The 16,578-nt window shown below is 49.7% G+C and overlaps 1 protein-coding gene across 1 annotated transcript in view; it reads left to right on the top strand.

Annotated features, from left to right (window-relative positions):
* Window positions 1–4,934: 4,934 nt before the first annotated feature.
* Window positions 4,935–16,578, top strand: part of LOC120391518 (calcium/calmodulin-dependent protein kinase type IV-like) — a 39,958-nt gene continuing 28,314 nt past the window's right edge. The window contains exon 1 of the mRNA XM_039515188.1: window positions 4,935–6,074. Within this exon, the coding sequence (XP_039371122.1) occupies window positions 5,977–6,074 (98 nt within the window). The 5' untranslated portion in view covers window positions 4,935–5,976. The remainder of the gene's footprint in view (window positions 6,075–16,578) is intronic.

A 16,578-nucleotide genomic window follows, 5' to 3' on the forward strand; every position in this document is an offset into this window, starting at 1 on the left:
GCATGGCGCAGGCCAGCGCCCGCACACTAAACCCAGCAGCCCAAATGAGAGCAAAGCTCACAGGAGACTAGGCTGTTATGGGCCACCAGCAGCGAACTGGAGCCCCCTGCTCCCCACAATGCAGGACAATGATTACGTGGGAGACCCACACGTTGCAGGGGAAGGTGAACTCTGCTCCTGTCCCCGCTCAAAGGTCCTGCCAATCTGACCTGGGGTGGTGGTTCCTTCCTGACCCCACAGATGGGGATCAGCTAGACGCTGAGCATGCGAGCAAGAACCAGCCAGCCGAGCCACCTCCATGCAGTGTCCTGTCTCCAGGTGCCACCATCCCTGGGGCTTAGGAAGGAGAATGATCCCTCCGCAATCCCACCTCCACCATTCTGCAAAGGTACCTTGGGAAAGGAACCCGGCTCTGTGTCCATCTGGAAGGCAACAGCACCACCCTGAGGCAAGCTGCTGACATGACAATAGCGTGGTGCTTGGGTCTGATACCCAGTGGACTCCAAAAGAGGGTGGGGGCTGGGATTCAGGACTCCTGGGTTCTAGTCCCAGCTAAGGGAGGCTTGTAAGGTACAGTGGTTAAAGCATCCTAAATCATGCCAGAGTACAAACTGGCCCCAGAATCGGAGAATGTAAAGGTGGTTTAAAAACAAAAAGCTATAGAAAGAAGATGATCTACAATTAAATCCTGGAGGAGTTTTGTATAAGGGGATTTATTAAAGACACAGCATCAGATTCCTGGCTGGTGTAAATCAGCATCCCTCCATTGGTCCTGGATCTCCATTGCCCTGCACTTTGTGTAGTCGTTTACAGGAGGGCCAACCGGGTACTCTGCTCTGGGGCGGCACATGATGCAGGGTGTTGGAGAATCAGACCCATTGACTCAAATGGAGCTGGCCCAAGTCACACACTGGCCTGCTGACTTCAAAGGGGCAACACTGATTTACCCCAGCTGGCCCCATTGACACCAGTGGAGCTTTGTCAATTTGCACCAACTCTGGATTTGGCCTTTAACTGCTTAGGGAATTGAAATCTGTTTCCACACGCAACACGCTGCACCTTCAGCAGCCTCTGAGAAACAGGAACGGATGGTGAAAGCGTATCATGAACCCTGCTTCTTTGAGACTGGCAGTCACAGGGCCGAGTCACAGAAGCAGGAGATTCCAGTGACTTTCCTCCCCCCGTGCTTAATGTCACTGGAGAAAAAACTTTTCTCTTTGTGGCTCTGAAAATGGCTTCACAGCAGCAGCAGGTCGGCTGTGCCCTGAGAGAGGATGGAGATGCAGCAGACCCCACGGTACATCCGTTGGTGAAGGAAATGGACCAGGGTACTGCAAATAAAAATGCTCCAGCCCCCCAGGCATCAAAAAGCAGCTCTGAGATAATTAGATAACAAGAGAGCCCTACCGGCATTTTTAACGTGGACGCAAAGGATTCTGGGAGTCCCAACCATGGGGCTGAGGGTGGGGCCTAGGCCTGGGCGCGGGAGGGTGGACAAATTCCACCCCTTTTTCATGGTGTTGAGCGGGTGCTTTGTTTGGGGCTATGTTTCAGGCATGAGACTCCATCATTGCTAACAGCTCTGGCCCATCAACAGAGGCACCTCTCAGGAGATCTGGAGGCCCAGTGGTCAAGACGGCCTCTCTCTCCACCTCGGCTGCCAGCGGCCCTCCCTCATCTGCAGCTGCCAGGCCGATCGCATTAACACACAGTGTTTAGTGAACACATTGGCAGAGCCTGACTCGTGGCTGGCTATGCCAGCTCTGTCCAGATGGCAGTAGGTTGTAATATCTTAGCAGTAGCCATCTGTCTGAGATCAAAGATGCCAGCAGTTAACCCTCGTTGGAGGCGAGGGAGTGAGGGCAAACAACGTACTGTTTAATTAAAAATGTATCTACTGCAAATATGCTTTGCTAATCAGGCTGCCTCCCCGGGGCAGCATTAAAGAAGATTTAAACTGGCAAAGGTGCTTGCCGCTTGGCTGTTTTCTGACCCACAAGACAGAGGGAGCTTATTTCATGCCCCTTTTAAGATCTAGAGACATGTTGATGGTGGACTTTAGATATCAGGCCTTGCGTCCATCTGCTTTAGGGGTGTTTTCTAGCCCAGCAGCGGGAGGGTCTCACATGCTCTGTTCCACGGAAACAGCTGCATCCACAGGGTTGACGTTTGACCCGGGATGGGGACTGCCCTGCTGCGAGTTCTAGATGATGAGGTGGGCAAAGCCGTGGCACAGGGTGGAATTCACCCCTGTGCAGAGCCGAGGCACTGTGTCGATCACCCCAAAATAGGCTTTAAGTGGTGTCTGCATGGGGGGTGGGGGCGGGTGAAATGGTTAGTGTGGGGCAGAGAGACCAATTAACACACCTGGTTGCACCAGAGGGTGCAATTAACGAGGCGTCGGCGCTGGGGGGTGAGTCTAAAGAGAGACCACACGGAGCACAAGGAGGTGAGCTGTGGAATACGCCCACGAGCTGAGAAGGCTGATGTGCTCCGCAGCCCGGAGAGACAGAGTGAAGTGGCCCTGTTTAGAATAGCGATTGGCCATTTGGGGCTTAAATAGCGATTTGTGTCTAAGAACCAAAGACAGAGCTGGATTATGTGGGATGGGCACGGTCCAGAAAAGAGCTGAGCTTCTCCTGTGGGAGTGCAAAGGGTGCACCATCGAAAGCGGGGCGGGATCACTAGGAAAAACCCAGAGGTCTTAAAGTAAATTTTTGCTGCAACACCGAAAAAGAGCAGCAGGCGAAAGGAGCCCTATAACAAAAGTCCACATTGCAATTCTTTAAGAATACTGGGAAAGGTGAAAGACTTTGATTCTTGGAAGATCAGTGGTGTCCAGTGCTTGGTGGTCTTAACCTCCGCAAGTGCCTGTGGAGTGAAACACTGCAGGGAGCCAACTGGCAGGAGCCCTGGATTAAGGGTTGCCGTGAACTGAGACCTCAGCCCAGGGCAGGAACTGGATCTTGAGGGGAAGCTCTGGGAGGCATTGCTCAGTACAAGAGCTGGGGCGAGAGCCTGAAGAAATTGTCCCAGAAGGTCCCCTGGCCCCTTGGACTTCTGACTCCTTGGAGTCATAGTCATGGCGTTTAAGGCCAGAAGGGACTCCCAAGTCTGACCTCCTGTAGATCACAGGCCACTAAACACCAGCCAGCCCCCTCCACACCAAACCCGACGCCCAAAACGTCTTCACCAGAGTCCCTGCTGGAGCAGCGGAGAACACGCAGCTGGATTCCAGTCTGGGATGTTCTGTTCTTCAGGGCATGGCTGAGACTCTGTTCTAGGTAGGGATGTAACCAGTTTGGTTTCTCTCCATCCTCCAAATGCATTTCAACACTGTGAGGAGTCATATTTCACCTGTCCCATCTGAATGCAGATCCTGTTAGGTCGCTAGATGGGTGTGTATGGGGCTGGATAGACAGACAGGCAGCTGAAAGACATTCTGGATGTGGTATATCTTAGGCCAGCTCTACACCTAAAGCTTAGATCAGCCTAACTATATTACTCAGGCGTGAGAAAAATTCACCACCCCTGACATACATGGTAAAGCAGACCTAACCCCAGGCCAGATTTACACCTTACATGCTGCTAGGCACAGCATCTTCAGCGCCCTCCCTCCCCACACCCTGCCCCCAACTACAGCCGACCTTCATGTTTTCCATAAAGCATGGAACTTTTAACCCACTTGTAACTTTTAGGCGCCCCTAGAACGCCGGTGCCCCTAGGTATGTGCCTACTGTGCCTACTTAGAAATCTGGCCCTGACTAACCCCCAGTGTAGAAACTGCAAGGCGGATGGAAGAATTCTGCTTTCGACCTAGCTACTGTCTCTCAGGGTGTGTGTGTGTGTGTGTGAGAACTACAGCAAAGGAAAAGCTTTCGGCACAGCTGCAGCACCGTACCTGTGTGGAGCGGCTGTAGTGTAGACATCCCTGTAGGCAGCCACAATCCAGCACTCTTGACACCAGGGCCTAACCTCATGATTGATTCGCGGTGACCATCCGAGCTGCAGGCTGAGCGGGCTGTTGGCTGGGTTAAACGCCCCGCGGTGCTGGCAGATATCTGGGACATCCTCCAGACACTTCTTTCCTGCAACCCGTGCTCCTCTCTCCAAACTCCATGCAGGTGGCTACAGATCTTTGTTTAATTCCTGGCTCCGCCACAGCTTGTGACCCTGGGACAGCTCACGGAGGATGGGAGCTTTCAAAAGGCCTAGCTCTCCTCCCACTGCAACCAATGAGACTTTTATCACTGACTTCAGCAGGAGCAGAGTTTGCTTAATCCTGAGTACTTTTGCAAAGCTCACCCTCAAGCTCCCTGAACCTCAGTTTTTATCGTGTAGAGGAATTGGAAATCCCCCTTTAAATAGTGTGTGAGCCCTCTTGTGGTGCTCACTGGGTTCTGTGCTTTACAAACCCGGCCGAGCAGCAGTATGTGTATGCAGCTAGACCATGGGTGTGTAGCTAGTGAACATTGTCATTGGGACCCCCGGTGCGGTTTCTACATATTATTTGGTTGCATAAAGAACAAAAGATTGATGAAAAGTGCTCTATCTGTATTATCTGTAAATGTGGCATAAGAATCCTTCCTTTCCCCCAGCCTCTGTAAACTCATCGGGGCAGGTTTTATTTTGTGTCTGTACCTAGCACCATGGGACTCAGCTCTTGGATGGGAGGAGGCCTCTATTTGTTCCTATGATATATACTAGTCATATGAATGCATTGGGTAAAATGACCAGGGTTATTTAAGGAACCAGCTGTCAGGTAGGGTTTTTTGTGCTGTGAAGAAGATTGCAGTGAGAACAAAGAGCCATTTGGTGGCACAAGAGAGCCAGCTAGAAAGGAGGGGCTAGAAATCGGTGATGTTTCTTGTAAAGGTCACTTGTACGCTGCAGCTGCCGGGCGTGGTGTTATGCCTTCCTCCAGCCCCCCAAGAATGACACAACGAGAGAGAAACCCGTGCGCTGATTTTTTAATGCAGTGCTGAATTGCTTGCATGGATGCAAAACTGTCTGCCTCTTCCTAGCCTTCTCTTTGCAGACGAGGGAGGCATCTGAAATGTGAATTCCTGGGATTTTCCATAGCCAAGAGGACTGGGACCACAAGCTGCAAATTTCAGTGGCTCAGCGCATATCGGAAATCTTCCAAGATTGCAAATCTGGGAGTTGCTCTGGGATGGCCCTGCCAGTTTGGGACAATTTGCAACACGGGCCTTGAGCATTGGGTCAAAGAAGCAGAACCGTAGTAGAACAGAAGTGAAGGTGCAGTCAGAGGCGCGGGTGTTTTTCTTGCCAACTGACCCAAAATATTTGGAACTTTAAAGAGCGAACATTGAATCGGGGACAAATGTGCACAAAGGATTCATAAGAGCAATGCTTCAATATGCAGCAATTCCTTCTCTGCGATTATGTTCGTTCGGTAATTAAATCAAAATGAATATTAATCAAATTGCAAAGAGCAACTAGCTGAAAGGATTCAGGATGATGCAAGCCACCGGCAGAAGGAAGCATGTTCCAGAAATAGAGGACACCACTGATGTCTTGATTTCTGCCGTCTCCTGAGAAAAATACCAAGACACAAATCTCCTAAAGTGACCATTCTCAATGTGCAGGAATATTTGCTGTCTCTCCTAATGTGCATGGAGGGAGATCCCTGCCTCAGCTAGCATTGCTGGCAGAGTCTATGAAAATCAGGTTTTGGCATTGAAAAGACATGAAGGGGCAGGAAAAATAAGGGGGCGTGCAGAGACATCATGAAAAACACAGTGGGGAGGAATCGATCTGACTAAGCCCAGCGTGCAGGTCCGTAAGGACAGAGATTTGTGGATATAATTTTATTCCACCAGAGAATCCCGAGAACTGCTTTTTAGTCCATCTGCATGTTTGACACTGGAATAGGTGCGGAGGGTGGGAAGTCACAGCAAGATTCCAATCTCTGCCCCACGTCTAGCAGGAAATTCCTTTCTGCGGCCCCCCAACATGCCTGCCTCCAAACCCGGAGTGGAGTACTGGATTGACGGGTCCCACCGCAACACTGCCCTGGAGGACTTCTACGCTATGGGCCCGGAACTGGGAAGGTAACGGTTTAAGGTTATCAGGCTTTGATTCGTGGTGTGGGTGAGCTTTGCGTTTCTTGCTCCTAATGGCGCCTCTTGCAGTTGGGGGTGAAGTGCACGTGATGGGTGGGTCAAGAGCCTGGAGTGAAATGTGGAGAGGGTCTCCCAATGGATGGGAGAGAGGGGCGAATTGTTTTCATTAGATCATGCAAACCAACCTCAGGAGCAGGATTATATCTGGTAGGTGATGAGGGAGATCAGTTCAGGGTTTATAGGACTGGGCCTTTCCTTCCCTGGAGCCTGATCCTGTAAAGGGTAAAGTGTCTTCAGTGGCTCTTGATTTATGTTCAGATTATTCCTGACTCTCACACCTTCTGCCAGAGTGACTTTGGCATGTCAAGAAATGAGCTCTGGCCATGATGCACCAGGCGGCGGGGTGCCTCCTCCCTGTAACAAGGGGTAAACAGAGAAGTGGCAAAGTTTGCAGACGATACAAAATTACTCAAGTTAGTTAAGTCCAAAGCTGACTGCGAAGAGTTCCAAAGGGTTCTCACAAAACTGGGTGACGGGGCAACAAAATGGAGGATGAAATTCATTGTTGATGGATGCAATGTAATGCACGTTGGAAAACATCATCCCAACTATACATACAAAATGATGGGGTCTAAATTAGCTGTTACCACTCCAGAGAGAGACCTTGGCGTCATTGTGGGAAGTTCTCTGAAAACATCCGCTCAATGCGCAGCGGCATTCGAAAAAGCGAACAGAGTGTTGGGAATCATTAGGAAAGAGAGAGATAATAATAAATACCATAATGCCACTATAGAAATCCATGGTACGCCCACACCTTGAATACTGCGTGTAGTTCTGGTCACCCCATCTCGAAGAAGATACACTGGAATTGGAAAAGATACAGAGAAGGGCAACAAAAAATAATTAAGGGCACGGAACAGCTTCTGTATGAGGAGAGATTAAAAAGACTGGGACTGTTCAGGATGTCAAAGAGACGGCTAAGGGGGCTATGAGAGAGGTCTATAAAATCATGACTGGGGTGGAGAAAGTGAATAGGGAAGTGTTATTTACCCCGTCACAGACCACAAGAATCAGGGGTCGCCCAATGAAATTAACAGGCAGCAGGTTTAAAACAAACAAAAGGAAGTATTTCTTCACACAACGCACAGTCAACCTGTGGAACTCCTTGCCAGGGGATGGTGTGATGGCCAAAACTAGAACTGGGTTCAAAAAGGAACTAGATAAGTTCATGGAGGACAGGTCCATCAATGGCTGTTAGCCAAGATAGTCAGGGATGCAGCCCCATGCTGTTGGTGTCTCTAAGCCTCTGACTGCCAGATGCTGGGGCCAGATGACAAGGGATGGATCATTTGAAATTGCCGTGTTCTGTTCGTTCCCTTTGAAGCATCTGGCACCGGCCACTGTCAGAAGTCAGGATAATGGGTTAGATGGACCATTGGTCTGACCCAGCGTGCACGTTCTATGTTCTTAAGCACCAGACAGTTCAGGAATTGATAACAAGGACCAGAGCCTTGGATTTGAATCTGCCCCATTTTGCAAAGGAAGTTCTGTAAAAGTGTTTACTCCCTGTCCGGGCCTTGGGGGGGCTGATATGCAACGAGCGTGGTGGGTCTCAGTCCTACTCCTACCGGGCTTTTGTCCACCATCGCAGCTGGTGCTCACCAGCTCTCTTGTCAGTCTGGAGTATAAAGCTAATGACAGCGGATGTGAGAGCTCATTCGGTGGATAGACCTGCGACTTATTTCTGATAGATCCTAACATGGAGCCGTGCTCTCATAACGGGCAGGGCATGTGCCCTGCTTTGTTTATGTCGGGACTTGCGCTAAACCAAGCCAGGGTGAAATTTCCAGACTCGTCTCGATGTTGGAGAAAAATGAGATTTTAAAGTCAGCCAAACGTTGTGCTTCAAACCCTAGAATGTGTCTTTTTGAGCAATCGTTTTCTCCAACAAGGGTCACTTATTCTTACTATTTCTTGTTTGCATTGCAGTAGTGCAGAAAGGGGCCGCTCAGTCAGGGATCCGGGCCCTGTGGTGCTAGGTGCTGTACAAACAAATAGAGACAGTCTCTGCCCCAGAGAGCTCACAATATACAAAGGGTTCATTGATGTCAATGGAAAGGCTCCCCTTTACTTCCGTGGGCCTTAGATCAGTACCCCCTAAAGTTCAGGAGAGTTTGAAGCTGGAATGTTGAAGCCCTCCTGTCAGTGGTCAGTGGAAGTCAGATTTTGCTGTCATCCCAGTGGCTTCTCTTGGGAATTAATTCTTCTTTGTTGTTTGATTAAACCAATGAGCAGTCTCCAAGCGTTCGTGCAGCTCAGTGACCAGTTGAGAACCTCAAGCCATTTACCCCGGCTGGCCTGTAATCCCTGGGAATGCCCTGCCCTTGGGTAGTTACTGCTAGTGATTACAATGAAAAAGGGAGGGAGGGCAACAAACCGCAGGTGTGGGTGTTTTAGGTTTTAGGACCGACATTGTTTCAAACTGTTGCCTACAAGGGCTTTCTAGAGAAGGAACCTTTGTATTTTTAACCAGCTAGCTCGCTTGCGCGTGAGTTTCCCGTGCAATGCTTACCGGTCGTTCTTAAACAACTTAATATAAAAATGACAAATCTGCAAATGCACAAAGGAAATTCTTCCTTGGAAGTGGAGGTGAGACTGGACAGGTTTAAAACGTGCATTAATATTAGCGATAGGTCCTGAGGGCTGTTCCAATAAATACACAGTTTAGCAATGTTTTAAAGTGCTTATATTTTTATCCTGATCTGTGCAACAAGTGTGACTGAGCCTGTGTGTGTAAATCCTTAACTAGGGGCTCTTTTTAAAAGCTGATTCTTTTTTCTTCCTTGTGACCTGTTAAACCCTATCATGGCCACAAGCACAGAAGAGCTTTTAAATCTGTTTGCTTTACTCAATCAGCTATGAGAGCTCAAGAGGCTCAAGAAATGTGCAAGGAGTAGAAAGGGGCAGGAACAACTGAGGTAGGATGGTGCACTGATTAGGGCACTTAGCTTCAGCTTTAGGAGACCTGAAGTTAATTCCCTGCTCTGCCACAGACTCCCTGTGTGACCTTGGGCAAATCACTTAACCGCTCCAGGCCTCAGTTTCCCATCTGTAAAATGGGGATATTAGCAAGGCCCCGCCTCCCAGGGGGCTGTGAGGGTAAATGCGTTGGCAGGTTGTGAGGGGCTCTGATGTTACGGTTATGGGGACCATAGATCTACCTTAGAATGGCAGCTGTAGAGAACTGGAAATGAAATAGCTCTGTCGGTTTTCACTTCATATCCCTGCCCATCCACAAAGGCACCAGGCTATTTTAAGGCCTGATCCAACACCCTTTGGCATCAACACCTACTGACACCAGTGGCTTTGGATCCGTCCCTTAGAGAACAACGCTCTGGATATCTGCAGACAAAGTGCCTTCGTGTCACTGGAGCAAAAGCTTGGCTATTTCTTTCCTTTTTTTTTTTTTTTTGCACTTGTAGCTCTTCAGTGTCCGGAGCCACCTTTCACACACACAAGTAGCCTTTACTCATGTGACTAAACCCCTTAATTTAAGGCCCAACCCTGCACTATTGAAATCAATGGGAAGTTCGCCGCTGGACTGGGGTTGGGTGTGATTCACCCGCCATGCACAGGGCCAGTATAAGACGTGCAGCCTTCAAGCCCCACTTAAGCCTTCAAAATAGGATATCGCTATTGCATGGGTTTTGCACTGGCTGTGTGCCTGGGAGGGGGTCAGTTTCGCCCCCATGTGGATGAGGGTTTGCAGGGTTGGGCAGAGCGCCCGTTGTCTCCAGCAACTCTCGATTTAAGGCCCCGTTCCGTGCTTTGCTGGGCTTAAATCCTGGCATAGCATTCCACTGTTTGACCCCATTCCATTGTTGCGGTAGAACTTCCATCCCACTGACTTCGCTGGGAGCAGGACAGGGCCCCGTCTCTAACAGAAACACTAACAAAGCTCTTAACTGCACCATGGCTCAGATGCGCTGCTAGACAGAGCCAGGGCCTCCCAGAGGATTCAGGGGGCCTGGGGCAACGCAATTTCGGAGGCCCCTTCCATAAAAACAAGTTGCAATACTATAGAATACTATATTCTTGTGGGGGCCCCTGCAGGACCCGGGGCCTGGGGCAAATTGCCCCACTTGCCCCCACCCCCACCCCGGGCAGCCCTGGACAGAGCTGTGCAAAGAGCTGGTTTTTCGGTTCACTGGCAGTTTGGCAAAATTGGAGGGGAAATCGTTTCAGGATGACCCAAAATGAATTTTTTTGACTAGTTCAGCAAGTCAGAAAGCAACAACAACAAAATAGTTTCAGGTCAAACTAAATGTTTTGTGTAGATTTTGAGCTTTGTAAAATGTTTTCTAAAAGCAAAACTGAAGGCGGTTTTATTGACAAACCAACCCGTTCCCTTTTGAAAATATCAAAACAAAACATTTTGATTTCTTCAGAATTTTGTTTGTTTCCCGACCAAAACAATTCAGCAAATTCGATGCGAATTCGTGATGTATTTCAGTCGACCCAAATCTGCATTTTGGCCCCAAAAAAGTTTTGGTCAAAAATTTTTGCCCAGCTCTACTGCTCTGTTAATGAAAAACCCCGGAAGGGCGGAAGAAAAACCCCAAGTTGCCAGTAAAAACCAGAGGCAAAGAACAAGTGGAGTGTCTGTTAGCTCTTGGCTTTGTGTCGCCAGATATTAATACTGCAGACATGGATTTTATTAATGCTTTGTCTGAGAAAAATAGCACAGCAATCAGGATGAATGAGCTCCCAGGGAACTGAATTTAAATTTCATTTCTATAGACTTTGGGAGGTTATTTTACTCTCTGGCAAATGATGTGAAGCTAATACTTGAACTTGAAAATCCATCTGCATTAAGTTCCAAGGGCTCTTCAAGGATCATAATAACAGACAAGGCTATAGCTGACTGCAATGGAGATTCCATTCCATGAGTCAGTTACCCTTCTTGTCAAAGACAGGGGGCTGATTCTCTGTTACTCCATTCCTGCACTTGGAGAGTAGAGTTGGGAGATTATGGGGGCTTTAAGATACGTTTGTGTTCCCTGTATTCTTGCAACGTCCAGCCCCTGGTGTAAGTTAGAGCAGTCTCAGGGCTGCTGTAACTTATGTTGTTTCTTGGGGCCCCCTGTGGGAAGCAGAGAACAGCTGTAGGGCTTTGCACTCCATACGTGCTCCCAACACAGCCCCCATACCAGGAGCTGGGAGCAGGACTGATGCAGAGTCTTGACATCAACTGTGCACTGGCAAGGGGTATTCTCAGGGGGGGTTATGGATTACGAGAGGACTCAGGCATATGGAGGTGGGTTGCAGAGGCCCTGTAGCAGAAGTGGCAGGCAAGGAGTTAATTCCTCCCAAACACGTGTTCTGCCTTCTGTGGGGAGGGCGGATGGAGACGTTTGGCAACAACTCGTCAGGGATGAGAGACAGGGGGAAAGAGCCCAGACCCTGTGCTGAGCACCTGCAGCTCTCAGTGAAATCCGTGGGAGTTGTCACCCGGGCTCAGCACCATCTCAGTATTTGACCCAACAAGCCAGGTCCAGGGCCCATCAGGCTGCCCCTCACACAGGGATACGCAGACTGAGGCTCGCGTGCTGCAATGTGCCCCCTGCAGCTCTTTGCCGCACATGCTATTAAAATGCTGTGTGATTTAATTACTAACCAAGCTAAGGTATTAACCAGTCAGGATGCTTGTACTCTGTTATTAACCAATTGTAGGTGATAAAATAATCATACTTAGTCATTTTGCTGTGAGAATTGAGAATATCTATAATAGTATATAAACAAAGTATTTCCCCTGCCATACTGTTTAAACAGGAATATATCGTATGATAGACAATGAAACACGGAATTCACACTCCTGTGGCTCTTTTGGGTAACGTTGATCACTGATTTGGCTCCTGAATCACTGAGGTCTGAGTATCACCACTTTGAAACAACAGCCCAGCTAAGAAGATCTGTTGTGTTCTGTGTAAGTCCTTATACCGCACTCAACACTACAGTATCTAAGCACCATCCTTTGATTTCAGTAAAGCATTTGTAACACCGGCCTTTGCAAGAGTGGATATTTATAGCCTGCTCCGGCCTTTGTTTTTATTTACTATTATGTATTTCTTTGTGTTGCGATAGCGCCGAGGAGCTCCCGGCACGGCCAAGGACATCGTTGCACTGTGGGCTACACAGACACGGAACAAAAAGTCAGCCTCTGCCCCCAAAGAACTTACAATCAAACTCAAGGACGTTCTATTTATCTAGCAATGGAAGCTTTCTGCAGCCCACTCCGCCACTGCAAATCCGGGGCACCGAGCCGGCTTTGTCACCTCCTTACCTGCACATACCTGTGCAGCTGCTAGAGAGAAATAGCAACAGGTGGGGGGGGGGGTGTTCAAATGTGGGTGCAATTGAAACATCCAGATTTCAATCAAATTAATTTTGTTCCTTCCCAAAAAACCCCCCTCTGTCTGTATTGTCAGTCCTTTGCCCCTCTCTCTTTTTTTTTCTTTCACAACTTGAAATGCCAAGTATTGTGTGTAATCTGAGGTGATAGAAAACAAAACCCTTCTCCACATGCATTTGTGACTTGGCTACCCTGCCTCTGGTGCATTGAAACTGACCGAGCAGAACACCTTCCGCAGACTGATTTGTAGCCAGTGGTTTCTTCTAATCAAACGGTGAATCGCAGCACTCAGCTTAAAGGAGGGGTGGGGGGGAGTCCACAAAGCGGGGTTTCAAGGCCATTATCAGACAAATGAGCACAGACGTGATATTTATCAGGCGCAGGGGAGGACGACTTTGGAATATTGCACAAATCAGTTCCAAAGACAGACTGGATTGAACAAAAAATGGCCAACCAGCGAGTGAGATAATAGTTTATTCCCTGTAAAAATTAATTGCTGAAGGATATTGCCGTGAGGAAGAAAAGATAGGCCCTGGGTCTGAAATGTGATCTACACGGGTCCCGGGTCTACCTGATATGACTTGTGGGATCGGGGCCCTAAATCCCATATGTTTGGTTGATTACCGGTGGGGAAAATGTGGATTTTTATCCTGCTTTCAGTGTCGTATAAGTATAAAATTAAAATATCTACATCTCAGTGATGTAAGATGAGAAATTGCAGCTGGATTCTTGATCAGCACTGAGTACAACATGCAAAATCCTGCTGTGTCTTAGTAGTGTCGGCGCCCCCAGGTGAGAAACGGTGCAGCAGGGAACCTCTTCAATTACATCTGTGCAGGAACTGGGGTGACTAGAGTGCTTTGCTTGCATGTTAGACTGGGAGGACCTAACAAAGGGGAGGGGGCCAGCCCGCCTGGAGGTGTGGCCATCCCTGCATGTTTGAGGCCTGATCTGCAGTTATTTTGGGGCAGGGATGACTTTCAGCCATCTTTGTGCTCGCTGTATTCTGGGGTTATGGAGGCCCGGGGAGTAAGTTAGAGCAGCCTTGAGGCTGCTCTAATTTACACTTTGTTTCCCTTGACCTCTGGGAAATAGAGCAGCTGCAGGGCAGTACACTGGTCCAGTCACAACCCCCAACCCAGTCCCTCAGCTAGGGGCTGGGAGCCGAGTGTGCATAGACCGAGGGTCAGCTCCAGGGTTTTTGCCGCCTTAAGCAGTGGGGAAAAAAAAAAGCCGTGATCGGTGGCACTTCCACCGCGCTGCTTTCTTCTTCAGCGGCAATTCGCCGGCAGGTCCTTTCCTCCGAGAGGGACTGAGGGACCCGCCGCCGAATTGCCACCGAAGAGCCCGACGTGCTGCCCCTTCCCCTTGGCCGCCCGAAGCACCTGCTTGCTGAGCTGGTGCCTGAAGCTGGCCCTGCAGAGAGCCCACAACATGCCAGCCAGGGGAGCCCTCTGCACTGGTAGGATGGCCCTTGAATGCCCTGGACCTGGGAGCATCTCGCAATAGCCAGGCCAAAACTCGGCCCATAGTCTTTGGCTCCTCCGCCACAAACAATGATATCGGATAAAGTGTGCACTCGCATTAGAAGCAAATCCAGTCTTTTTTCAACTAATTCCATCGTTACACATTTGCCAGTCATCTGTAAAACAAACACAATTATATCTCCATTCCCAGTCAAGGTTGATTACAGATATTTATTCAGAGGGTTAAGTAGAAGTAGAAGATTGACTCTTTTCTGGAAGCTCAGAGACTGGGCCAGCGATACAGACTGACTGGGCTGTAGCTAATTTGTCTAAATCCTGCCGCTGCCGCTGATAATGTTATTGGAAAACACAAAGGGTAAGAGGCTCGACTGACACGCAGAACTGAGCATCTCTTAAACTCTGAGCTGGTTATTTGTAAATGATTATCCTAAATGCAGGAATTGGGGTCTAAAGTAGCCATGCAGAACACTCACCTTGAACGGTAGATGGATGAGACGCATCCAAGTCTGGTGTTGGATTCAAACTTTGCACGGGTGGCGATAGGTTCAGGATGCCAAGGGTCTGTTCCTGGCTCTGCCACTGAGTCGCTGTGCAACCATCTGTGCAATGGGAAGAATAAATACGGGGTTGGGGCAAAGAACCAGAACTGACACTTGATTCCCCCCCAAGACAAGAAAGTCAAAGACTAATAAAATGTGTTCGGTTATTCAGAGCGGGAATTAACCTGCTAAGAGGACTCCTGCATCAAAGCTGAAATTGCAAGGTTGTGCCGTGGCGACACAAGCAATAGTGTCCAGTGGTTAGGAGATTTTGTGAACTAGATCTAAAAATTACTGGCAACTGCCTGACACTGCAGGGGATTTTAAACGTAATGATTCCTCTTTGGTAACTTGAAGTGGCTTAATTTTGTACACTGGTACCTTTCCTGGACCATTTTGCTGATCCTCAGAAAACTGGAAAAGTATTTTGGGGGTCTAGTGGTTAGAGCAGGTGATGGGGCATCAAGACCCCTGGGTGCTATTCCTGGGCTTGGAGGGGAGGGGGAATCAGGACTCCTGGGTTCTCTTCGCAGCTCTGCTACTGGCAATACTAGATGTCGTTGGACAAGTCACCTCTGTTTTCCCTGTACAATGGGAATAATAGCACTTATCTCCCCCATCAGGCTGCTGTGAGCCTGAATATGGGTGCAAATGCTATGGGTGGTGGTGTCTGCTGCCCTTCCAGGAAGCCCAGCGCACACAGACCAGAGCTCAGGAGCGGGAGCAGAGGCGGCTCCAGGCACCAGTGCAGCAAGCGTGTGCCTGGGGCGGCAAGCTGCGGGGGGCGGCCTGCCTGATGCCAGCACAAGTATTCAGGAAGAGTTATTGCAGTTTAAATGCACACACTATCTCAGCCTGAAACAACTTTCCAGTGTAGAGAAGCACTTATCTGAATTGGGGGGGGCTCAGGGCTTGCTTTGCGAGTGGTACGGGTAACACAGGGGGAGACATCAGAGCTCTGGTTCCCCTCCCCCCGCTCCAGCTGAAGCCCAGCCCCAGGGCCCTGCCTCGGAGCTTACAGTGCCAGTAGAAGACAGCTGCCCACCAAGGCCCCAGAGGGCCTTGGTGCAAATATAATTTAGGGACCCCCTTCCCCATTACGAAATCCACCCCCTTTGATTCTGATCCCATCCTCCCAATCCTTGCTGGCTGCTCGTGCCCAGGGTCATCCTGGATGGAAGGCAGGCCCTGCTCTCAGCCAGTGCCCACTCTGATTGGGCCAGGCGTGAGGTTGGAGGGTGTGGGCCCCCCCTGTTTTTTTTGGAGTGATGATGGGAGAGAGACAATTGCCCTTTGACAAACGAGTCCCCAGGCAAAGCCCGTTATCTAAACCGCAGCCTTTCCGAATGGCCCGGGCGCTGGGACGCAGCCTCGCTCTTTCTTTCGACACAAACAGCATTGGGTTACCACCACTGCTTGCTTTGTAATGAAAGAGGCACCGGGGCGCAAGCAATATTTTTACTTTCGGACCAGATGCAGCACCCCCGGAGGTGCCGGGGCTATGAACGGCCAAGCCTCGAGGTGCCGGGGTTCAACCCTGGCACAAATTAAGTGCTGTTACTACCCTCCTCACCTTAGGGGCTGGATAGCTCGAAGTCACAGTTCAGCGGAGCCCATTCACCGCCTTTGCGAAAACAGGATGGAACAGAACAGGCCGGCTGTGCTCCGGAGACAGCTTGCTCTCTGCAACCGAAGACTAAGTGGAGCTGCAAATGGCCTAATGACCCGGGTCCAATCCCACTTGATTGGGTTTGTTTGTGAGGGGGAGATGGGGAGTTTGGGTTTGCTCCTTGGGGGTGACCGTCTGCAAGAGGAGAGGCGCTGAATTGAAAAGTTTCTCCAAGGGGAGGGAAAGTGGTTGATCAAACTCTGCAGCGTGTGTAGCCTTCCTTGTGTCGGTCTTCGGGGCTGCTGGCCCAGGCGCTGCACAGAGCCGGTGTCTTGTTGCGTAGGGATGCACGGAGTCGTGGGAAGCAGCCTGCAGCGAGTGGAGTGTGACTGGCCAGCAGGCCAGATTGCCATGTGACTGTTAAATGCAAGCGCTCGCTGCTTTA

The sequence above is a fragment of the Mauremys reevesii genome, linkage group 26 (genome assembly GCF_016161935.1).
Source record: "Mauremys reevesii isolate NIE-2019 linkage group 26, ASM1616193v1, whole genome shotgun sequence".
In the NCBI taxonomy this organism is placed as follows: Eukaryota; Metazoa; Chordata; order Testudines; family Geoemydidae; genus Mauremys; species Mauremys reevesii.